The sequence below is a fragment of the Orcinus orca genome, chromosome 20 (genome assembly GCF_937001465.1).
Source record: "Orcinus orca chromosome 20, mOrcOrc1.1, whole genome shotgun sequence".
Taxonomy (NCBI): domain Eukaryota; kingdom Metazoa; phylum Chordata; class Mammalia; order Artiodactyla; family Delphinidae; genus Orcinus; species Orcinus orca.
Genome location: NC_064578.1, coordinates 43156037 through 43178622, shown reverse-complemented (window position 1 = coordinate 43178622; position 22586 = coordinate 43156037). Strand labels below are relative to the sequence as shown.

Sequence of the window (22586 nt, the reverse complement as noted above, 5' to 3'; positions counted from 1 at the left end):
ATATCCAAGGCCTCAAATGGTGCCTGGTATATGTTAGGTGCTCAATAAACCTTTGCTGTTAAATAAAGGAAGGGACGGATGGGTAGAAGAAAGGATCCCTCCCTCTGTCAATCCTTTCAGACACTGGCGCTGACGAACTTCCAGGTGGGGACTCCAGGTTGGACATGAGGAAGCCAGCACCACCACCCAGTCCAGCCCCAGCCCACCCCCTGCCTCCCCCCTCCCCACCCCACGTACTTCCTGTGATGGTGATCCTCCGGCCCTGGTAGTAGTCTCCCAGGGTCACGGCATTGCCCTGTTTGGTGGCCACAACCCTGACGGTGCGCACGCTGTCCTGGCACTCCACGTAGGGGTTGTAGCCCGGGTTACCAGCCGCCAGCTGGGCGTTAAGCTGGTTGTCAACACTGGCTGGGGAGAAGGCGTCAGCAAGGCGGTCCCGGCAGAAAGACTTGTACTTCCAGATCACGATGGGCGCCATGGGGGTCGTGGTCGACTGGTAGGAGCAGGGCAGGGTCACGGGTTGGAATAGGATCACCACGTGGTAGGGGTCTGTCACAGTCACCTGGATGGCGCTGGCAGGGGCTGAGGGCAAGGAGAGTCAGCAGAGGGACCGCTGTGAGCTCAAGGAGGTGCTTCAGCAGGAAGGAGCAACATTACTTGTCACCAGCTTGACATTTACAAATGTACGGTTTTGCAAAGCGCCTGGCACACATTGTTCCTTAATCCCCAAGACCGGTGAGATAGCTCCGATAATCATGCCCATTTTACAGACCCAGGGGGCTGAAGCGGCCGGTGCAAGGTCACATTGGCCAGATTTCTTGGAACATCCTGTCCACCCCTCTTCCCAGAGTGTGACCTCGGGACCGCCCTTGCCCCCTCTTCCCTTGCCCATTCTGTCATGGAAAGGGCCTCTCTGTGGCCCGTGCAGGCAAGCCCAAATGGCCCCCCACAAAGCCCACAGTGCTCAAGGCCCCCCTTCAAAAACAACCACCAAGTGTTCCAAGTTACTCCGGGTTCTGTGAATCTGGAGGGGGGGATTTTGGAGTTGTTTGGACTGCTTTGCATACAATGGTTAAAGCCCCCCTGTAATGTCTCCACCAGCCTCCCACCTCAGCCCACCCAAAACCATCTCAAATGAACACGCCCAAAGTGCCTGCTGAAAAGTAAAGTACCTCTGATACCCCCACCCAAACAAACATCAGATCCAGCAGAAGATGGTTTCCAAACAAGTCCTTGAGTCCCTTCCACCAGACTCTTACGCACAGATACTTCGGACATGGTTGGGTTGGGGGGTGGGGAGTTTCCAATACCGCACCCACCCAATGCCTGGGCGCTGTTTCTTGATCTCTCCCCCTAGGAATCTTCTACTCCAACGCTCAAGTGCCTTCTCCCCGTTACCCCAAGACTTAGAAATCTCGGCGGGCTACCGAGTCCTCATCCCGGCCTTTCCCAGTGATCGGTGGTCCTTCACCCCTACCCCACAAAGGGTCCCATTCTCCTTGCCGCTCCCGGATTCGCTGTCCCGGGAGTTTCACTTCCTGCTATCTCTGAACAAGGGCGGGGGAGCGCTCTCAGGCACGAATAGAGAATTCCTCTCTGGCACACAAGGGATCTCCGGAGACTTGGGGATCAGGAGGTCTTAGTCTCTGCGCTCCCCCCCCCCCCCCAGTTCTCCTGCCTCCTGGGCAGTGGAGAACTCCATCCATCGCCCTTCTACAGTGCCCTCCCGCCGTTCCGCGGCACCAGGGACCCCGCTCTCCGTACCTGTGCACAAGGTGCTGAGAAAGAGCCACACGAAGACGACAGTACCCCAGCCCGGGGTGGCCGGGCAGGAGCCCAGCCGCCCCCAGAAGAGCCGGCGGGCCAAAGGCGCCATCTCGCCGGTCTGGGCGAGTTGGGCCCGAGCGTCCCCTCCCAGGTACCCGGAGGGTAGGGGGTGCGGCGCGCACCAAGACTGGGAGGGGTGCCTGCTCCTCCCCTTCCTCCTTCCGTTCCTTGTTCCTATTCCAAGCCCACCCTGTTCTAGGATTTTAACTAGAGGACATATCGTGGACGAAGAGCATGCTTCCAGCTTTCGGGGAGAAACTTGCTTGACCCGCTGTGGATCTCCGAGCCACTCCACCCCCGGTGGCTCTGGGGAATGGATCGGCCCAGGTACACAGGGTGAGAACACAGGGCAGGGCTAAGGGGTGGGCGGCGGGGAGGGGCTCCTCCACCTCCCTCCCCGGAAGTGGGCTGACCCAGGTGCGTTCCGGCCCCCGAGGGTCGGAACCAAGTGACCAGCCTGCCGGGAGGGCGCCTGCAGACTAGGGATCCCGTCCGGCCCCCTTCTGCTCAGGTCATGCCGCGCGGGGTGTGAATCACCGAGAATCGAGACTCAACTGGAGTGATTCACCTGTTGAGGGAGGCGGGCGCCGCCGCGCACCTGTTCCCTCTCCGCCCACACCCCTCTCCCCACCTGGCGATGGACCCGCCTAGGTACACCCTGCGGGGAGGGGCGAGTCTAAGCGTGCCTTGGGCTGGAAGAGGCTTGCTTTTAGCGCCTGATTTTTCCGGTAGACCTCGGGGTCCTCGCGTTCGGCTGGACTGAGGCGATGCGGTCCTCGCGCGCTTTACACTTAGGCGATATAAAGAACCAAGCGAAGTTTTCGGAAAGCAAGTGTGCCTCCTTAGGGATGCCCGAGGGGAGTGGGGCCCAGGAAAAGTTGTAATTCTACTTTGGAAGTTTTCTCCGCCTCCCCGCCCCCCACAATTCCTAACTTTTGGTTTGGCCCCCGGGCGTTCATCGCCCCAGGTCTGGCCTCCGGAAACTATGGCTCTTAAAGGGGCCGAGCGGAGGCGCAGGACTAGGGACGGTTTCCGCTTAAGGATTCGTAGGGAGCGGGGCCACCTGCGTCGAGGGCGGGGTGGGGCGAGGCCAGGCACCCGGAACGCGAGGCGCTCTACGCGGCTCTGCTGTCCTCCGATGGCGGCTAGGGGAAGTGCATCCTGGGGAACTCTGGGAGCTTCTGAGGAGTCCCCCCGGAGGTCGCAAACTGGTTACTGGCTGGCGGGTTACGTACCCAGGGATGTTTTGTTCGACCGCATCCTGTTAAAACCCAAGTTGGATCATGCCCCTCTGCTCAAAACCTTCCCGTGTCTCCCCCTCCCAGCAGAAATCAAAATACTGGGAAGTGGCCTGAGCCCTCTCTGACGTCACCACTCTCCCCCTGGCTTACTCAACTGGCCAACTCAGCGTTTGGGAATGTGCCTCTCACCCTCTCACTTCAGGCCTCTTGCCCTCACTACTTCGTCTGCGGGAACACCCGTCCCTCAGATGGCCACCTGATCCTCCCCTCCTTTAGGGCTTTACTTAAAGGTCATCTTTGCAGTGACACCTTCCCTGACCACTTTTTATAAAATTTCAACCAGGTCACATTCCCCCCCCCCGCCCCCTCCCCCCTCCCCCCCCCCCCCCGCACACACACTTTTTTGTTGTGGTAAAGTATACATACCATAATAGTAATCATTTTAACCATTTGCAAGTATACAATTCAGCGGCAGTAATTACATTCACATGGTTGTGTACTCATCACCACTATCTAATCTTTTTCATCATCCCCAGTATAGACTCTACTCATTAAACAATAATTCCCCATTCCCACCTGCCCCCGCACCTGGTAACCTCTTTTCTACTTTCTTTCTCTATCAAATTGCCTATTCTAGGTACCTCATTTAAGTGGAATCATATGACATTTGTCTTCTGTGTCTGGCTTATTTCACTACACATGTTTTCAAGGTCCATCCACATTGTAGCATATATAGCAATCAAAATTTCTGTCCTTTTTATGGCTGAAATAGTATTTCATTTTCTGTATATACCACATTATGTGTATCCATTTATCTGTTAGATCCTTGAGTTGTTTCCACCTTTTAGTTATTGTAAATAACTCTGCTGTGAACATTGGTGTACAGATACTTGTTTTCAATCCTTTTGGATATATACCTAGGAGAGGAATTACTAGGTCATATTGTAGTTCTAGTTTTAAACTTGAGGAATTGCCAAATTGTTTTCCATATCGATGCACCTTTTGTATTCCCACCAGCAATGCACAAGGGTTCACACCTCACCAACACTTATTTTTTTCTGTTTTCTTGATTATAGCCATCCTAGTTGGTGTGAAGTGGCATCTCATCAGGGTTTTGATTTGCATTTCCCTAATGACTAATGATATTGAGCATCTTTTCATCTACTTCTTGACCATTTGTGTATCTTCTTTGGAGAAATGTCTTTTCAAACGTTTGCCCATTTTTGAATTGCGTTGTTTTGTTCTCTGCTGTTGAATTGTAGTTCTTTTTATATTCTGAATATTAATCCCTTGTCAGATATATAATTTGCAAATATTTTTTCCTGTCCTGTCGATTGTTTTTTCACTTTCTTGATAGTGTCCTTTGATTCACGAAAATTCTTAATTTGATGAAGCTCAGTTTATCTATTTTTTCTTTTGTTGCCTGTGCTTTTGGTGTCATATCTATGAAAATGTTGCCATATCCAGGGTCATAAAGATTTTCTCCAGTGCTTTCTTCTAAGACCTTAATAGTTTTAGCTCTTAAGTTAGGTCTTTGATCAATTTTGAGATATTTTTTGTATATGGTATAAGGTAAGGGTCCACCTTAATTCTTTTGTATGTGGTTGTCCAGTTTTTCCATCACCATCTGTTGAAAAGACTGTCCTTTACCCACTAATTGATCTTGACACCCTTGTCAAAAATCAATTGACTGTATATGTAAGGGTTTATTTCTGGGTTTTCTATTCTATTACATTGGTCTATATGTACCCTTATGCCAGTACCATACTGTTTTAATTACTGTAGCTTTGTAGTAAATTTGAAGTTGGGAAGTGTGAGTCCTTCAACTTTATTCTTCTTTTTCAAGATTGTTTTGGCTGTGCAGGGCCCAGTGCAATTCTATATGAAAGATTTGCTTCCATTTCTTTGAAAAAGGCTGTTGGAAGTTTGGTAGGCACTGTGTTGAATCTGCAGATTGCTTGGGTGGTATTGACATCATAACAATTTTAAGTCTTTCTATTCATGAACACAGAATGTCTTTCCATTTATTTAGATATTCTTTAATTTTTGTTAGCAATCTTTTGTAGCTTCAGCATACAAGTCTTTCACCTACTTGGTTAGGTTTCTTCCTAAGTATTTAATTCTTTTGGATGTGATTGTAAAATGAAATTGTTCTCTTAATTTCCTCTTGGTATTGTTCAATGTTGGTGTATAGCAACACAATGGATTTTTCAGTGTTAATCTTGTACCCTGCAACTTTGCTGAGTTTGCTTATTAGTGGATTCTTTTTGATTTCCTATATGTAGGATCATGTCATCTGAGATTAGGCATAGTTTTACCCCTTCCTTTCCAATTTGGGTGCCTTTTACTTCTTTTTCTTGTTTGATTGCTGTGGGTAGGACTTCCAGTACAAAGTTGAATAGCAGTGGTGAAAGTAGACATCTTTGTCTTTTTCGTGGAGGAGGAGAGCATTCAATCTTTAACCATTGAGAATGATATTAGAATTGGGGTTTGTTTTGTTTTGTTTTTTTATAATACCCTTTATCATGTTGAGGAATTTCCCCTCTCTTCTTAGTTTCCAGGAGTTTTTGTCATGAAAGAGTGTTGGATTTTGTCAAATGCCTTTTCTGTATCAGTTGAGATGATCACATGATTTTCCTCCTTCATTCTATCAACATGATGTATTACATTGGTTGATTTCCTTATGTTGAATCACCATTCATGCATAAATCTCCCTTGGTCATGACTTCTGCCATTTTGCTATTTGTTTTCTATATGCCTTATAGCTTTTTTGCCCCTCATTTTCCCCATTACTCCCTTGTTTTGTTTAGTTAATGTTTTTGTAGTGAAATATTTTGATTCCCTTCTCATTTCCTATTGCGTATATTTTATGGCTATTTCCTTTGTGGTTACCGTGGGGATTACATGAAGCTATAACACTTCAATATGAATTTATACCTGGTTAACATAATTTTTTAATTATTTATTTATTTTTGGCTGCATTGGGTCTTTGTTGCTGCTGCAGGCTTTCTGTAGTTGCGGTGAGTGGGGACCACTCTTCGTTGCAGTGCGCAGGCTTCTCATTGCAGTGGCTTCTCTTGTTGCCAAGCACCGGCTCTAGATGCGTGGACTTCAGTAGTTGTGGCACACAGACTCAGTAGTTGTGGCTTGTGGGCTCTAGAATGCAGGCTCAGTAGTTGTGGTGCATCGGCTTAGTTGCTCCATGGCATGTGGGATCTTCCTGGACCAGGGCTCAAACCTGTGTCACCTGCATTGACAGGCGGATTCTTAACCACTGTGCCACCAGGGAAGCCCTATACCTGATTAACTTTAATAGCATGTAAAAACGCTGCTCCTATACCTCTCCATCACCTCCTTTTTATTATTGAGGTCACAAATTACACCTTTATACATTGTTTTTCCAGTAACAAAGGTTAATAATTATTTTTATGTCTTTTCTTTTAAGTCATGTAGAAAATTAAAATTGAATTTTAGTACAATAATACTAGCTTTTATAATTGCCCATGTATTTATCTTTACTGGAGATTTTTATTTCTTCATACAGTTTCAAGTTACTGTGCAGCATCCTTTCATTTCAACCTAAAGGACTCTCTTTTGCATTTCTTGCAGGGTAGGTCTAATGGTAACAAACTCCCTAAGCTTTTGCTTATTTGGATGTGTTTTCATTTCTCCCTCATTGTTGAAGGGCAATTTTGCCAGTTATGGAATTCCTGGTTGAAAATTTTTTTCTTTTAGCACTTTGAATAATTCAACCCATTGCCTTCTGGCTTCCAAGTTTTCTGATGAGAAATCAGCTGATACTCTTAATAAGGATCCCTTTATGTGACAGGTCGCCTCTATCTTGCTGCTTTCAAAATTGTCTTTTTTTTTTTTTTTTTTTTTTTGCGGTATGCGGGCCTCTCACTGTTGTGGCCTCTCCTGTTGCGGAGCACAGGCTCCGGACGTGCAGGCTCAGCAGCCATGGCTCACGGGCCTAGCCGCTCTGCAGCATGTGGGATCTTCCCAGACCGGAGCATGAACCTGCATCCCCTGCATTGGCAGGCGGACTCTCAACCACTGCGCCACCAGGGAAGCCCCAAGATTGTCTTTTTGTCTTTGGCTTTCAGCAGTTTCATTATAATGTGTCTTGGTGTGGATCTTTTTGTGTTTATCCTATTAGAGTTTGGTAAGCTTCTTGGATTTGTAGATTTGTGTCTTTCATCAAATTTGGGAGGTTTTCAGCCATTATTTCTTCAAATGTAGTTCTTTCTGTGGCTTTCTCTCTCTCATCACCCTCTGGGACTCTCACAATATGTATGTGGTTCCACTTTATGGTGTTCCACAGGTCCCTTAGGTTCTGCTCACTTTTTCTCAACCTTTTTTTCTTTCTGCTCCTCAGACTCAGTAATTTCAATTGTCCTGCGTTCATGTTCATTGATTGCGTCTTCTGCCTGTTCACATCTGCTTTTGAACTCCTGTAGTGAATTTTTTCATTTTAGTAATTGTATTTTTCAGCTCCAGAATATCTTGTTGGTTTCTTTTTATATTTTTTACCTCTTTATTCATATTCTTATTTTGTTCATACATCATTTTGCTGTATTTTCCCATGTCTTTGTTAGCTTTTTGAGCATTTTATGACAGTTTACATCTTTGTCTAGTGTGTCGGCCGCCTGGGCTTCCTCAGGGATGTTTGTTTGTTTTCCTTTGAATGGGTTACTTTCCTGTTTCTTTATGCCTTGTGATTTTCTGTTGAAAATGGACATTTAAATCTTATAAGTGGTAACTCTAGAAATCATATTTTCCCCCTTCCCAGGGTGTGTTGGGGGTTGTTATTGTTGTAGACTATGTCTGTGCTGGGGATCAGCTTGAGGTGAAAGCTTAAGGTCATCTCAGATCTTTTCTGAGCTCACATCTTTCTCTGGGTTTGTGCAATGACTTTCTAAATCCCCTCATATTGTGTGTGTATCAGTTGTTTTTGAAAGTCCTAATCCCTAAATGTCTTGCTCCCAATAGGGGGGGAAGGGGAGAAAACCCAACTGTCCCTTTAAATCTCTGGGAAGCCACTTTAGCCAGTGGGGGTTGAAAAAATAATGACCTGCTTCTGTGTCTGTACATCTGTGATCAGAAGCCGTAATCTGCAATCAGAACACAGAACGCTGATATTTGGAGGACAAGGTCCTTATTGCCCATCCCTCAATAATAACACCACCTGAGCACTTTATATACAGCATCTCAACCAATCCTCATAAGAGCGCTGTGCAGCCAGTACCATTGAAATCCCTATTTTGAAAATGAGGAAACTGAGGTTCACAGAGAGAAAGCCATTAGACCAGACCTTCATTTCAGGAAGAGGCTTCATTGCAGTTCCATAAAATATGTGAGAAAGAAAAACAGCCCTTGGTATCTGGGAGCTGACCTGACACAAATAACGGGGTATTGGTATTTCTAGGAGCCAGCCTAGAGTTCACAGCTAGGTCACTGAACATAAACAATTTCATAGAACGCCAACATCACACAAAGTCTCTCTGTGACTGTGATGAACCAAGACAAAAACAAGACCACTCCATAATCACGTCTGAACACAGACAAACAGAAACACTGTCCAAGCCACAAAAGACTAAACATCTCCCTCTCCCATTCTTCTCACCTTCCAGATAAGATAGAATTACTCTCACTTCCTGACAGCACCCCATTCAGAGAAAATCTCCACTTCCTTGAACTCATCCCCAAATCACATAAGACAAGCCCAAATTCTGTAAATCTGTTCTCACACTTTCTTACTGAAATGTTGTACCATTCTTATGGTGTGCACCTTCCCTCACTGCAGTTAGTCAACAAATCCAACTTTGTTGAACCACAAGTGTGTTCCTAGTCTTTGGCTGAAGTGCACTGGCACCTGCCAAATGTGTACCCATCTCAAGGCCTTTGCATGTGCTGTGTGCTTAGTCCAGACTTTGCTTCCTCTGGCTCATCTTATGTAGTCTGCTCAAATGTCACTTTTTTTAGAGAGCCCTTCTCTCTCCATCCCATTTAAAATAGTCACTGTATTAGTTTGCTAGGGCTGCCATAATAAATGCAGCCATAACAAATGACTGGATGACTTAAACAACGGAAATTTGTTTCTTCACAGTTCTGGAGGCTGGGAGTCCAAGATCAAGGTGTTGGCAGGGTTAATGGCCTGCAAACAAAAGTAATGTAGATCCCTCCCAGGTCAAAGCATTTGACTATCCTTCCTTATTCCATAGCAGCTAATGATGCTGCAGGTGGTGCAGCCTCCACTGGCCATGGTATTAGAAGGGACTGTGTAGAGCAGAGCTCTCCACCGACCCACAGTAGACATGTAAGATGAGAAAAAAGAAATGTGTTAAGACACTGAGATCCCAGAATTCTTTTGTTAAAACAGCATAACCTAACTTATCCCAATTAATACATCCCCCACTAGAGTGGAAGCTCCAAGAGGGCAGGGACTTAGCCTGGATCCTTAGTGCCTGTTGAAAGATGAGTAAACAATACTTATTTATGGAATAATTGGATATGCCAGGCACAAGGTGAAGTTGCTGGGCATGGATTATTCTAATAAAAGGTGGATCTAGAAATGAAACTGATCCCAGAACCTGGGACTGAAGCCACTTGGCCACATTCCCACTAACTAACCATTGTGTTAATCCAAACCTGGACCGTTCCAAGAATTTGACATCAGTAATCTCTTGAAAGCTTAATAACACCATAGTTTGTGATGGAAAGTTCTAATATCCCATTTTACAGATGGGGAAGTGAGGTTTAACAAGTCTCAGCAACTTGCCTAAAGGTCGTGTAGCTCACATAGTGCTTACCACAGTCCTGGTACAACTGGTATTTCCTAACCATGGATGCTGTGACAAACATGGTTGGTTATACCAAATAAGCATTCTCTTCTACATCTCTCCTGCATACAAAGCCCTGATTTTTTTTGGAGTCTTCAATGACTTCTATGGTCAGAAAAGGTTATACTTCCCCAGTCCCGGAGAACAAATTCTGATTGGCTTAAGCCAGTCATGGAAATTTTCTTTACTTTCAGAGATTGATTTTGATCTGAACATGGGACCTAATTCTGGCCAATGGAACTTTAGGAGAGATCTCATGGGAGGATTTGGGGAATGGTTTTAACTTTATGATATAAAAGAATACTACTTGTAGGAGACATTAGCTGCAGTAATTATTACTGACTGCCATTTTCTAAATGTTTCCTGGACATATTAGAATTCCATTTCCTTTGTTGGGTTGGTGAACTGCTAGTGCCATGTAACCATTTCTGGCCAATGGTTTGTGAGCAAATGACATGTGTCATTTAAGGCCAGAGCATTTAATTACAGACATGAAATCCTACAGAGCTTTCCTCCTCCTTTGGCATAAAACGGGAAATGTTTGGGATGGCAGTTGCTCAGTCATCCTGTATCCCTGAGTGATTGTAATGCCAACCCACAAGGGACATGGAGCATGAATGGGAAGTAAACTTGTGTTATTGTAAGTCATTGAGATTTGGATGAAGTTTATTGTAATAGCAAATAGCCTACCTTGAGTGATACAGAAATTAGTATCAGGAGTGGGGTGCTGCTGTAATAAAAAAAAAAAACAACACATGGCATTGGCTTAGATACAGAGCAAAGGGAAAAAGAAAATTATTTGAAGCCAGAAGGATGGAGATTATTGCCTGAAATACTTTGGGAGGCAGATAACATACTTAACGAACTTGCAGCTTTAGGGGAAGCAGTTGGAACACAGGACACTAGGAGTGAATATTGGCCAAAGATGGCCCCAAATCAGGAAGACCTTTGAGAGTCAAAGTCCAGTTAGAACTCAGATTTTGTCAAGGATAAAATCAAGGATTAGCACCAATCAAATCATTATTAACCATTGTTAAGATCTCTGAATAAATTAAGGTACTCCCAGGAAACACTTAAGATAGTCTGAGGTAGACAAAATGGCTTAGAATATGGCTTTCCATGGATGCCTGATAGATTCTAAGGTACCTGCAATGAGAGAGAGGGAGAGCGAGGGGGAGAGAGAAATGAGGAACATCTTGAACAGAACTGTGGATGTGAGGGGTTTGTACATGGAGTTAACTGGAGACTTATAAGAATCCTTAGGTCCCACACTTTAGGAGACAGAAAGCAGGCTGAGAAAACTGCTCATGTGCCAAGGAGGGCACATCTTCCAATGTCACCTGAGATGTAGCCAAGGAAGATAATGGAAAAGGGGGTAAGTCCCTGAAGAGTGAAGACATAAGCTACAGCGAGCAAAGATTTGGGAAGCTCCCCACCCTTAAGGAGTTGATTTGGTACTAATTAAGGAACCCTCCCCATCCATAAGATAGGAAGTCCTTACAGTATCTTTTCACTAGATTTTAGAAATGATACAGACCAGTGATTTCTGCGTGTCTTGCCTTATTCCCCTTTCCAATTGGGCATTTTGACCCATTCCATCATTGTATATTGGGTATGTGGAGGGCAAATAATTTGACTTTTTAGTTCGCTCGTTCTGACATAGGTTCACTCATTGTGTTTCCTGCCCATCTCTTGCGGACATTTGAGTCTTTGACTCTACAGCCTACACCAAGCTATTTGATGACATGAACTGAATTGGACTCCCGGAAGTGCAGTGGATCAAGGTCCATTCCACTGCCCAGGGCTGATGCCGAGTTCTGTGGGTGACTTCACAATGCCCCAATGGTTCCCAGCCTCCTTCTGTAGTCTGTAGGTGGCCATGTTGGCCACCTTGTGGCTGCTTAGCCTTTCTCTCCCCACTTCGTGGGCCCAGATATCAGTCAGCTGTGCCTACAAGAGTCTCTGCCAGCAGGCCCTACTCTCAGGCAATGATGTTGTCCTGCAGTGTGACCATCTCAAGGCACGCTGGTACTTCTCTTCCATTCTGGGGGAGGATCTCTTGTTGCTCTCCTCAGTGCCTAACATAAAGAAACTGCCTGGGGGCAGCCTCCAATTGACCAACCCTCAGCCCTCCCAGACAGGCCTCTATCACTGTGAGGACAATGACAGTGCCCTCGTGGTAGAGTATGAGATTGATTTCCAAGATGTCACTACCCTACACATTACGCACAAAGGCCTGGGCCAAAAGCCCCTGCAGAATGAAACCCTGAGTCTGGGTGGCAAGGAGCTCATCTTCACCCACTGGGATCCCAGGCAGGACTGTAACCGCTGTGGGGAGCCAGGTGAGCGCAAACGCCTGGGGTACTGCTACATCGAGGAGCCCCTGGAAAAACCCATGCCCTGTTGGCTCTATCTGCAAGAGAGAAGGTGCAGTACAGACGCATGTGGCCTGAGATGCAGGTGGAAGCTGACCTGTGGGTATCACCAGTCCCAGCTCTTCCCAAAAATGTTATACATGGTTTAGCAGGGTGCAAGTGTCAGACGTAAAATATTAATGCCTTGTAAAATTCATGGCCCTGCTATTCCATTGTGAAGCAACAACAAGGCAGATCTGAAACTTCCAGAACTTCTGCCCCCGAGGAGAGGGAAGCGCTCACCCCTCACATCCCAGACACCATTGCCAAAACACCTAAGGCTTCATGTGGTGCCCAGAGATGCAAAGATTCCTGCAGAAAGGGGAAATGTTCATGGAGAACTAAAGGGGGTCCATTGGGAAGCAGAAGCAGAGAATAATGACAATAATAGCAAACATTTGGGGATCTCCTAGCCTGGTCAGAACGCACACCCTTTGCAAACGTTATGTCCTCAGAGCCACCCACGAGGCTGGGGTTACTATGAACTTCTTTTTGTAGCTGAGAACACCAAGGCACAGAGGGCTCAAGCAAGCTGCCCGAGGTCACATAGTGAAGTTGGGAAAGGGCCAGCAATGGAAGAGTGAAAGGAGGCCTCTGGGCGGCCCCCAGCCCTGCTCCCAGGAAACCCCCAGGGCCCTGTAACCACAGCAGCCCATCGGGTAGCAGCTGGAAGTGGATCCAATGCCCAGGCCTGTCTGCACAGCACTGAAGGCCGCCCAACCCACACCAAGGCTGTCAGTGCCCTACTGTGCAGGGCAGACCCTAAGGTGACCCCAGTGATTCCCAGCTCCTGGTGTCCGTGCCTCTGTGTGACTACCCACGCCTTCAGTGTAGATGGTACCTGTGACTTGCTTCTAACCAGTGGAATATTATGAAGGTGTTGGGTGTTGCTCCTCCTATTGGGTTACGTTACCTAAGACTGTCTCAGCCAGCTAGAGCAGGAGAGACTTGCTGGCCCGATGAAGTAGGCAGCTGTGTCGAGGAAACCCTCTTGGCAGGGAGCTGTGGGCAGCCTCCGGGAGATGCAAGTGTTCGCCCTTTGAGGGTGACAGCCTCTGTCACACAGTCGCAAGGGAATGAATTCTGCCGACAACTTGAATGAGTCTGGAAGCAGATTCTTCTCCAGTTGAGCCTCCGGATGAGAACACGGCCTGACCGACACCTGGACTGCAGCCTTGTAAACCCTGGGTAGAGGACTCGGCCAAGCCACGTCTGGACTCCTGACCCACAGAAACTAGGGGATCGTGAATGTGTGCTGTTTAAGCTACTAAACGTATGACAATGTTTTATGCAGTGATAGGCAACTGGTAACACCCAGCCATATGCCCCAGTCCACCATGAAGTCCCCTGAAGCTTCAGCTGTCACACAGATGGCTCCTGGAGGCACCAGTGACTTCCTAACTCCCCTGAGAAGCCTGCTGAGCCAGGTGTGGCGCAGGCTGGTAGCCAGGCTGTCAGGGCTCCCAGGAGAAATCCATATTCACGAAGGGTCGGAGTGGGAGGGTAGGCATCCAGCTTCCCCAGCCCTTGACGGTACAACTCAGAGGCACATTCCACACCTTCTCTAGGAGGGTCCCCAGTGATCCCAGTGTGCACAGCTACAACCAGCTCATTAGGGCACCTTTTATCAGCTTATCCCCTGCCCCGCCTCACTGTCTCTTACCTCTGCTTCCCGAGAAAATATTCTTCAAATATTTTTTCAGCCCCACGTTCCCTCCCCTCTCCTGGGACTCCAAAGACATGAATTTAGAGCTGCTGTTGTCTCACAGGTCCCTGAGACTTGGTTAATTTTCCTCCAATCTTTTCTGCTGTTCAGGTTGGAGAATATTTACTGATCTGTCTTCAAGTTCACAGGCTTCTTCCTCTGTCATAGCCATTCTGCTGTTCAGTCCATCCAGCGAGCCTTTTACTTTGGTTATTGTATATTTTAGTCCTAACATTTCCATCTGGTTGTTCTTTATAGGATCTTCTATCTCCTCATTGATATGTTCTATTTTCATATTTGCTTTTAGGGAATCCTTAACTGAGACACCAACGTTGCTAACTCAGTGGCCCCCATGAACCACGCAGGAAACATAAGTCCGGGAAAAGGCCTTGGGAGGCTGCTGCGATGTAAGGGATCTTACCCCAGATTGACGGGCCCGGTACTTCTGAAAGTTCCGTGTGATTCTAGAGATCGAGATGTTTGAGTGAAACTATCCAATTTATGAATGTTGGCTCAAAACTGTTTTCAAACACAGTGCCAGCCAAATGAGACATATCTGCAGGCTGAATTCAGCCCATGGCTGTTAGTTTGTGAGGTCTTGCTTCAACCTTGATTGGGGTCAAGTGTATATTTCCATTTTTGATTATTCATTCAACAAATATTTGCTAGCTGGAGTAGCCAAGGACAGCTTCTCTGAAGAGATGACATTTCAGATGAGCCCGAATAACAAAAAACTGGGCAAGTAGGGATCTGGAGGAAGGGTGTATTAGTGTCCTATAGCTGCTGTAATGAATTACCACAGACTTAATGGCTTAAAACAACACACATTTATAATCTTACAGTTCTGAAAGTCAGTAGTCCAAAATGGGTCTTATTTGGCTAAAATCAAGGTGTCAGCAACTGGATTCCTCCAGAGGTTTGAAGCGGAGAATCCTTTTGCTTAAAGCCAGCAACACTGTATTTTCAGATGTCTCTCTCTCTCTCTCTCTCTCTCTCTCTCTCTCTCTCTCTCTGACTCTCCTGCTTCCCTCTTGGAAGGACCCTTGTGATTATATTGGGCCCACCCAAAAATCCAAATTAATCTCCCCATCTCGAGATCCTTACCTTAGTCACACCTGCAAAGTCCCTCCCACCATGTCAGGCAACACATTCACAGGTTCTGGGGATCAGGAGTGACCCCCTTTGGGGGGCCACTATTTAACCTACCATAAGCAATTCCAGGCAGAGGTAGCATTTATAAGGGCTCTAGGTGGGTGGGTGTCTGCAGTGGATGGAGGACTACCAAGGAGGTAGCCAGGGGCCAGATCATGTAGGGCCCTGTGGGCCAAGGTGAGGGCTTTGGACTTTATTTGAAGTGAGATGGGAGCCATGGGAGGCTTTTGAGCAGTGGAGGGACATGATCTAACATTCGTTGAAAAAGGTAATTCTGACAAGGTAGAGCTCCTTGCAGGTAGGGGTGGGGGCAGCCCACAGGTTGGAGCAGGGAGTAGCAGCCACTCTCCGTGTAGCCAACTGGCCAATGAGAAGCTTTCATCACCTAGCAGGAGAAATGCCACCTCTTCCCCACACCTCCAAGTGCAGTGTAAGACACAACATGCCCCGTATTCCATCTTTAGCCATCTTCTTCTACCTTTTCCTTTCCATATTATAATTTTGAAAAGACAATTTTTAGAGCAGTTTTAGGTTCACAGCAAAACTGAGGGGAAAGTACAGAGATTTCCCATATACCCCTGCCCCACACATGCATGGCCTCCCCCATTATCAGCATCTCCCACCAGAGGGGTCCATCTGTTACAAATGATGAACCTACGTTGACACATCATAATCACCCAAAATCCATAGTTTACATAACGGTTCAATGTTCTGGATTTTGGCCATTTTGATAGGCGTGTAGTGGTAGCTCTATTTTTCACGGGAGGAAACCAAGGGCCAGAGAGGTGAATTCACTTGCCCACGGATACAAAGTTCGTGTATCAGTTACAGCTGCAAAACAAAACATACCCCAAATCAGAGATTGAAAACAGTAAGCATTCATTATTGCTTACAAGTCTACAAACCAACTGGGTAGTACTTCTGGTCTCAGATGGGATCGATCGTTCGTGCTTCTCTGATCATCAGTGGGCTGGGGTTGGCTCTGCTGATCTTGGTTGAGCTTTCTCACATGTTTGGGAGGTGGCTGTCTATAGGCTGGACTAGGTGCCATTAGCTGGGGAAACTGGACTGTCCTCCACGTGGCCTCTCATTCTCCAGCAGGCCAACCCAGGCTTGTCTACAAGGTGGTGGCAGGGGTCCAAGAAAGTGAACAGAAGCCACAGGGCCTCTTGAGGTCCAGGCTCAGAACTAGCACATGACCAGGGACTGGGACAGGGTGGCCTTGGCTTGCCATGTGACCTGAAGGTCAGGTTTGGGGGAGGCCCCTGGGCAAGATATCAGTTATCTACTGCTACATAAGAAACCACCCAAAACTCAGTAGCTTAATACAACAATTATTTATTTCTCTCTTCAGTCTGTAGGTTGGTAGTATAGGCTGGGCTCAGCTGGGTAGTTCTTCGGGTCTTGGCTGGACTCATTCATGCATCTGTGGTCAGCTCTGGGTGGGTAGATGGCTCTGCTTCAGGGGGGATAAATGGCATTTGGTTGGGGAACCTCCAGTCTCTTATCTTCCAGCAGGTTAGCCCGGACATGTTCATAAGGTCATGGCAAGAGTCCAAGAGAGCAAGCGGGAGCTGGAAGGCTTTTTGAAGCCTAACCTTAGAACTAGCACAGCATTACTTTCACCATGTTCTATTGGCCAAAACAAGTTACAAGGTCAGCCCAGATTCAAGGGGTGGGGAAATAGACTACATCTCCTGATGGGAAGAGTGACAAAGTCACATTGTAAGTATGTATATATAAAGGAGTGAAGTATTACAACCATTATGTAATCACTTTACCAAGGGCAGTAAGTAACACAGCTGGGATTCTAACCCAGGATGACTGCTTCCACATAGCCTTCTCTTCTCAAGGTGTATCACTTCTGTCCTTTCTTTAGCTCCTCCACCTCCTCTAATATCTTCCCTATCTGTTACTTGAGCCCTTCAATAGCTTTCTGTATTAGAACACATTTAACTGCAAGTAACAGAAATCCAAGCAAAGTGGTTTAAGCTAAGAAGGAACTTATTGGTTCTTGGAATAAGAAGTCTAGCAGGTAGGTCCTGCTTCAGGCACAGTTAGATCCAGGTGCTCCAAAGACATACTCCAATATTATCTTCCTTCATCTCTCTATTCCACCTTTTTCTGTGCTGCCTTAATCCTCAAGCAATGCTTCCAAAGAATAGATGAGGGCCACTCCAGAATCACATCACAGCAGCTTAGCAACCTCGATGGAAAGAGAGCAGACCTCCTGTAACAATAGCAACAATGGAGCACTCGCTGTGTGCCAGGTGCTGTTCTAAGCACTTAGCAAGTATTAACTTATCACTCCTCACAACACCCTATTGGGCATAATCATCATCCCCATTTTACTGATGAAGGAACTGAGGCACAGAGAGGTTAAGATCCACGTCTAAGGATACATAGGTAATAAGTGGTGGGGCTGGGAGCTGAACCCAACCAGGTTGGCTCCAGAGTTTTTGCTCTTAACTACTTACCTAGTCTGGTGGGAAAGTAGTAATAACAGCAAACGCTATTCAAGCAGATACTCCGACACTGGAACATCAGAATATAATAATAATAATAATATCCATGTAATCCTTCCAGCAACCGTATGGGGTAGGCACTGTTATTATTTCCATTTTACAGATGGGGAAATTGAGGCACTAAGAAGATAGAGAACCCTAAGGTCACGTGTGGGGCAACTGAAACTTGAATCCAGAGAGTAGGATCCAGAATCTGTATCTGCTGCCTTTAGGTCCCACTCCTGAGCCAGGGGTGAGGTCAGCCTCTGAGAACTTGATGTAGCGAGATGGACGGAGGCCCCAGGACAGCCCAGCGCTCACCAGCTGGGTCTGCCCCTCCCTCCTCTCCCCTCCACCCGCCGCCTGGCACAGCCTTCCCAGAACCCACGTGTGAACAGACTGACCTAATGCAGGCTGGGCCAGAGGGCTGAGTCCGGACAAACAGGCAGTGGCCAAGAGAGGCCGTGTGAGGCAGTCCCGAGGTGGGCGTGGGGTGGGAGGGACAACACCTGGTGTCACGGGGCAGCTGGGGGCTGGAGCCCACGACTTTGACACCCGTTAGACCTCTGCAAAACAACCCTTGCCCACCGACTGCCCTGACAGGGAGGCTGGCCAAGATGCCAAGTCATATTGAATGCATTTATGAGAAACTATTTATAGCCTTTTGATTTTGCCGACTGAGAACCGGGTAAGTGTAGGAACATCCCAGGAGCAGAATCCAGGTGAGGCCACCCGTCCCTTAGCAAAGACAGCGAGGGCACTTGGCCACGCGGGCTCTCATATTCTCGTGACCACCTGTGGTCCTGGGGAAACCGAGCCTCTCTCATCCTTCATAGGTGGGACGTGGCAGGGCTGGGAATGGAATCTAGAAGGACTCAACCCACCCAGAAAACCGCCTTGGCTGCCTGGTCGGGACCCTGCCAACAAGTCCTCTGAGGACAAAACTCTTTCCTCAGTTGTCCCTGGGAATCTTTGAAACACTGTAGCACCTCACACTTGTTTCTTTCCTCACCCACCCCTTCCTCCCCACACTCTCCCTTCCTCTTCGAGATTAAAATGTTTTCCTCTTTCTTCTTTATGTCCTTTTATCAAGGCAATCATCATAATACAGTAGGTAGCATTAGAGAGAGAGATCAGGTGTGCCCTCAGCCCTCCACAGACAGAAACTCACCAGCCTCAGCGGACTCTAATAAATGCTATTCGTAGCCCCATGTCACAGATCAGGCGAGTCATCCACCCACATCAGCTAGAATGCCAAGTGGCTCCCCCAGGCTGCGTCGCCTGGTGCATTTAGGATTTGCCACCCTCCTGCCGCTGACGCTCTCAGCACTTGCCCCAGCCCGTGATCCCGTCACCGTGGCTGATACTCAAGGAGGCACCAGAAATGAATCAAGAAACCGTCCAGCTTTGAAGGAAGCTGACGTTTGGTTTATTCTTACTCTGCAGTGATCATTGGTGGCCCCCAGTGTGATTGCTCTTCAGGGGGGTGCGGGGAAGTGCTGCTCCGTGCCTCAGTTTCCCCCCCCCATCCTTATTGTTGGAAGGATCAGATGCACTGATATGTGTACAGTGCTTAGAACAGTGCCTGGCCCAACACGCACTTCATCAGTGTTTGCTGTGGTAGCTGACGCCATTGTTATTCAACCCTGGCTTTGGAGAGCTTGGGCAGGACACCGGACGAAGCCCTGTGGGTTTGCCCACGTGGACTACTCCTGGCCACATGCTTCCAGGCTGGGCCTTCCCGGCTGTCAAGCTGTCCAGCCTCCAATGCGGACCTCCAAAACTCCATCATCAGCTCTCGTTTTCTCACCCCCTCTTCCCAGATACCATCAGTGGCGTGTGGACGCTCACACGAACGAGAGGTGCAGACACTTGGGATCGCATGAGCGGAGGCTGCCAGATTCTGAGAATCATAGCTTCCGGGCCTCATTTCCCGACGGCCGCTGTGGCAGTGCCCTGTCCCCGCCCCCTACCCCGCCCCCGCCCCGGTGCTTCCCCCTCCACCGCTTCCTCCCTCCAGAGGCGAGCGAGCGGTAGTCACGGCTTCTGCTGTTCCTCCTCTGTCATAGTTTCCACGTCTCTTAACAAGATGTTTACGCCTCTGGCTTTTGATTGATCAGTGTTACCCACAATGCCATTCTCTGTCGACTTCCTGCCCTGGAAGATGAGGATTTGATTCCTACCACCCTCTTCTGATGTAATGATACCACTCAACCTCCCGGGGCTTCAGTTTCCACATCCGTAGATGAGAATCATAACTGTACCTCGTAAGTTTGCTTGAGGAGCAAATGAAGTCATTCACGTGACATCCTTAGAACAGGGCCTTGGCTGTTGTTATAATCATCTTCATCATTTCTGGTTTCTCTATTAGTTATCTTTCTAACTCTCAGTAACAAAGATCTCCGTTTCTTCTTAACTTTTCTCCCCCTTGACCTGGAATGTGGGCATGGCCGTCATTAGCCGTTGAGGACAGCATCCGTGGGTGACACTGCAGCAGGACAAAAGGGCCAACTGGGCTGTCACCAAGAAAGATCCAGAATTCGGCCTGGTTTGAGCCGCCGTTACTTTAGGTATCTGCCACAGCAGTGGAACTAATTGCCTAGGCTTTTACTTTTTCCCCAATATTTAATTATGAAAACTTTCAAAAAAAGTTTTGAAAAGTTAAATGCATTTTACCATAACACGCATATACGCCTCATCTAGATTCTGCAATTGTTAACATTTCTCCGTATTTGCCTTATCGTATACCTGTCTTTCCCTCTATTGCTTCATCAATCCATATGGTTTCTTTGATGGATTTTTAAATAAGTTATAATGAAGTATTTGAAAGCAGACACCAGTACTCTTTTTTTTGGCCCACAATGCATGTGGGATCTTAGTTCCCCCACCAGAGATGGAACCTGTGCCCCTGCAGTGGAACACTGAACCACCAGGGAAGTCCCCGGACACCAGTACTCTTAACCCTTAAACACTTTAGCATTCATGTCACTAACTAGAGTTCAATGTTTACAGTTCAAAAGTGAGGTAAAATTTGCATACAGTGACATGCACACATTTTAAACATGTTTGCAGAGTTTTGACTAGTTCATATACTGTGCAGTACAAACCCCTATTAAGGTAAAGAACGCTTCCATCATCCCATAAAGTTCCCTTTTAAAGTTCCCATAAAGTTTCCAGCCCCCAAAGCAATCATGGTTCTAATATTTTTATACATTTACCATTAAATTATCAAGGTTGATACATGTATGTTCTGGGAGTGATCTTAATTCAATTTTGTGGGTTAGTAGCTAGAGCTGAAAAAAATTCACTGTTCCCTTCTACAGAATATGGGACCATAGTCAACACCATGATGCCAGCAGTGCCTGGGACTGGAGAGGATGAGGGTCTTTCAGTGTTGACAGCCAGGACCATTCTGCTGAAGGCGGTGGTCTGAGCACTGAATGAGCTATACTGTTAAAGTTCCTGTGCCATCTCGTGTGCATCACTTATCCTGGATGTTCTGCATCAGATGTTATTGGCTGAAGTAAGGGAAGAACAAATTCCAAACACCTTAAAAATAAAAGCCTTTATTATTTGACAAAACAACTAGTTCCACCAAGGTAGGGAGGCTCTACAGAGGTCAGTGCCTCAGTTGAATGGTATCCTCATGGACTAAGATTCCCTGGCATGTTGGCAGTGTCATCCCTCAAGGTGGCAATATGGCTGCCACTGTTCCAGCCTTCATTTCCTAAAGATACAAAACATTACAACTTTACACTTCTTTTTGCTAAAATCCTACTCCACCCACTTTTCCCCCATATTTTCAGCATTTAGCCTCTCTGATTTTGCTCTTGGTACCAACCACGGGAATTCTTGACCTTGGCTTTGAGGCTGTTGGCTCTTCTAAGTGCCAGTGAAAAAAAATTACAGAAAGATAAGTGGAAAAAGTATCTTTCCTTGCAGCTTCAGAAAATCAGACACTCCTCAGCATCATTAAATCCCTCGTACAAATATTCTTTGTAGGCTATAGGGGCTTCAGAGGTGATTAGAACATCCCATGAAAGAAAATTTTAACTTTCCAAAGTCTGTAATTCTGATTTCTTGTCCTACTTAATAATTTATTGTCCTGGGAATAATACTTAAATTGGCATGTAGATTCTGAAAAAGAAATATTTATGAGCTTTTTCTTTGTTAAACCAGAAGAATGTTATTACCACCCACTCTTCTCTCACATGGGTGGAGGGGAAAACGAAACATAGACTCTCTTATGATTTTGCTTTAGACTAAGAGTCTGAAAGAATCGAATTCCAAGGCAATTAATGCCTCCTCACATTGCCCCACTTTCTGTGCGAGGCAGAAGAGGGAAGTTTCTTTCCCGTGCACTACTTTTTAAAGAAAAAAGTTTACCCCAGAAACCTCCCGCCACCCACTCCCCAGCTGACTTCCCCTCACATTATCTTGGCCAACAGTGTGTCACAGCCCGTTTCAGAACTAATCACTAACAGAAAGGCTGGAGAGCTGTGACCGGCTTAGACCACTTTTTCTGAACACATGGACAGGGCTAATAAACAAGCAAATAAAATCAGGGCTCTCTCTACAAAGAAGAAGGAAGGGACTGCCCTGGTGGCACAGTGGTTAAGAATCCGCCTGCCAATGCAGGGGACATGGGGTCGAGCACTGGTCCAGGAAGATCCCACATGCCACGGAGCAACTAAGCCCGTGCGTCACAACTACTGAAGCCTGCGCTCTAGAGCCCGTGCGTCACAACTACTGAAGCCCGCGTGCCTAGAGCCCAATCTCCGCAACAAGAGAAGCCACTGCAATGAGAAGCCCACGCACTGCAACGAAGAGTAGCCCCCGCTCGCCGCAACTAGAGAAAGCCCGCGCGCAGCAACAAAGACTCAATGCAGCCAAAAATAAAT

General features: G+C 47.0%; 1 protein-coding gene and 1 long non-coding RNA gene across 4 annotated transcripts in view; one reads left to right on the top strand and one right to left on the bottom strand.

Moving 5' to 3' along the window:
- LSR (lipolysis stimulated lipoprotein receptor) overlaps window positions 1-2102 on the bottom strand; it is a 14447-nt gene extending 12345 nt beyond the window's left edge. For 2 of the 3 annotated variants that reach the window (XM_033413858.2, XM_004284168.4), the window contains exons 1-2: window positions 1765-2102; window positions 238-582 (exon numbers count right to left, since the gene is read on the bottom strand). In XM_033413858.2, coding sequence (XP_033269749.1) covers window positions 238-582; window positions 1765-1876 — 457 coding nt within the window. In that variant the 5' untranslated portion in view covers window positions 1877-2102. The remainder of the gene's footprint in view (window positions 1-237; window positions 583-1764) is intronic. The other variant, XM_033413857.2, reaches the window with a different exon arrangement.
- On the top strand, window positions 2037-22586 carry LOC117198248 (uncharacterized). Its single transcript, XR_007474193.1, has 2 exons — window positions 2037-2163; window positions 19509-22586. It is a non-coding gene; the product is annotated as an uncharacterized LOC117198248 (long non-coding RNA).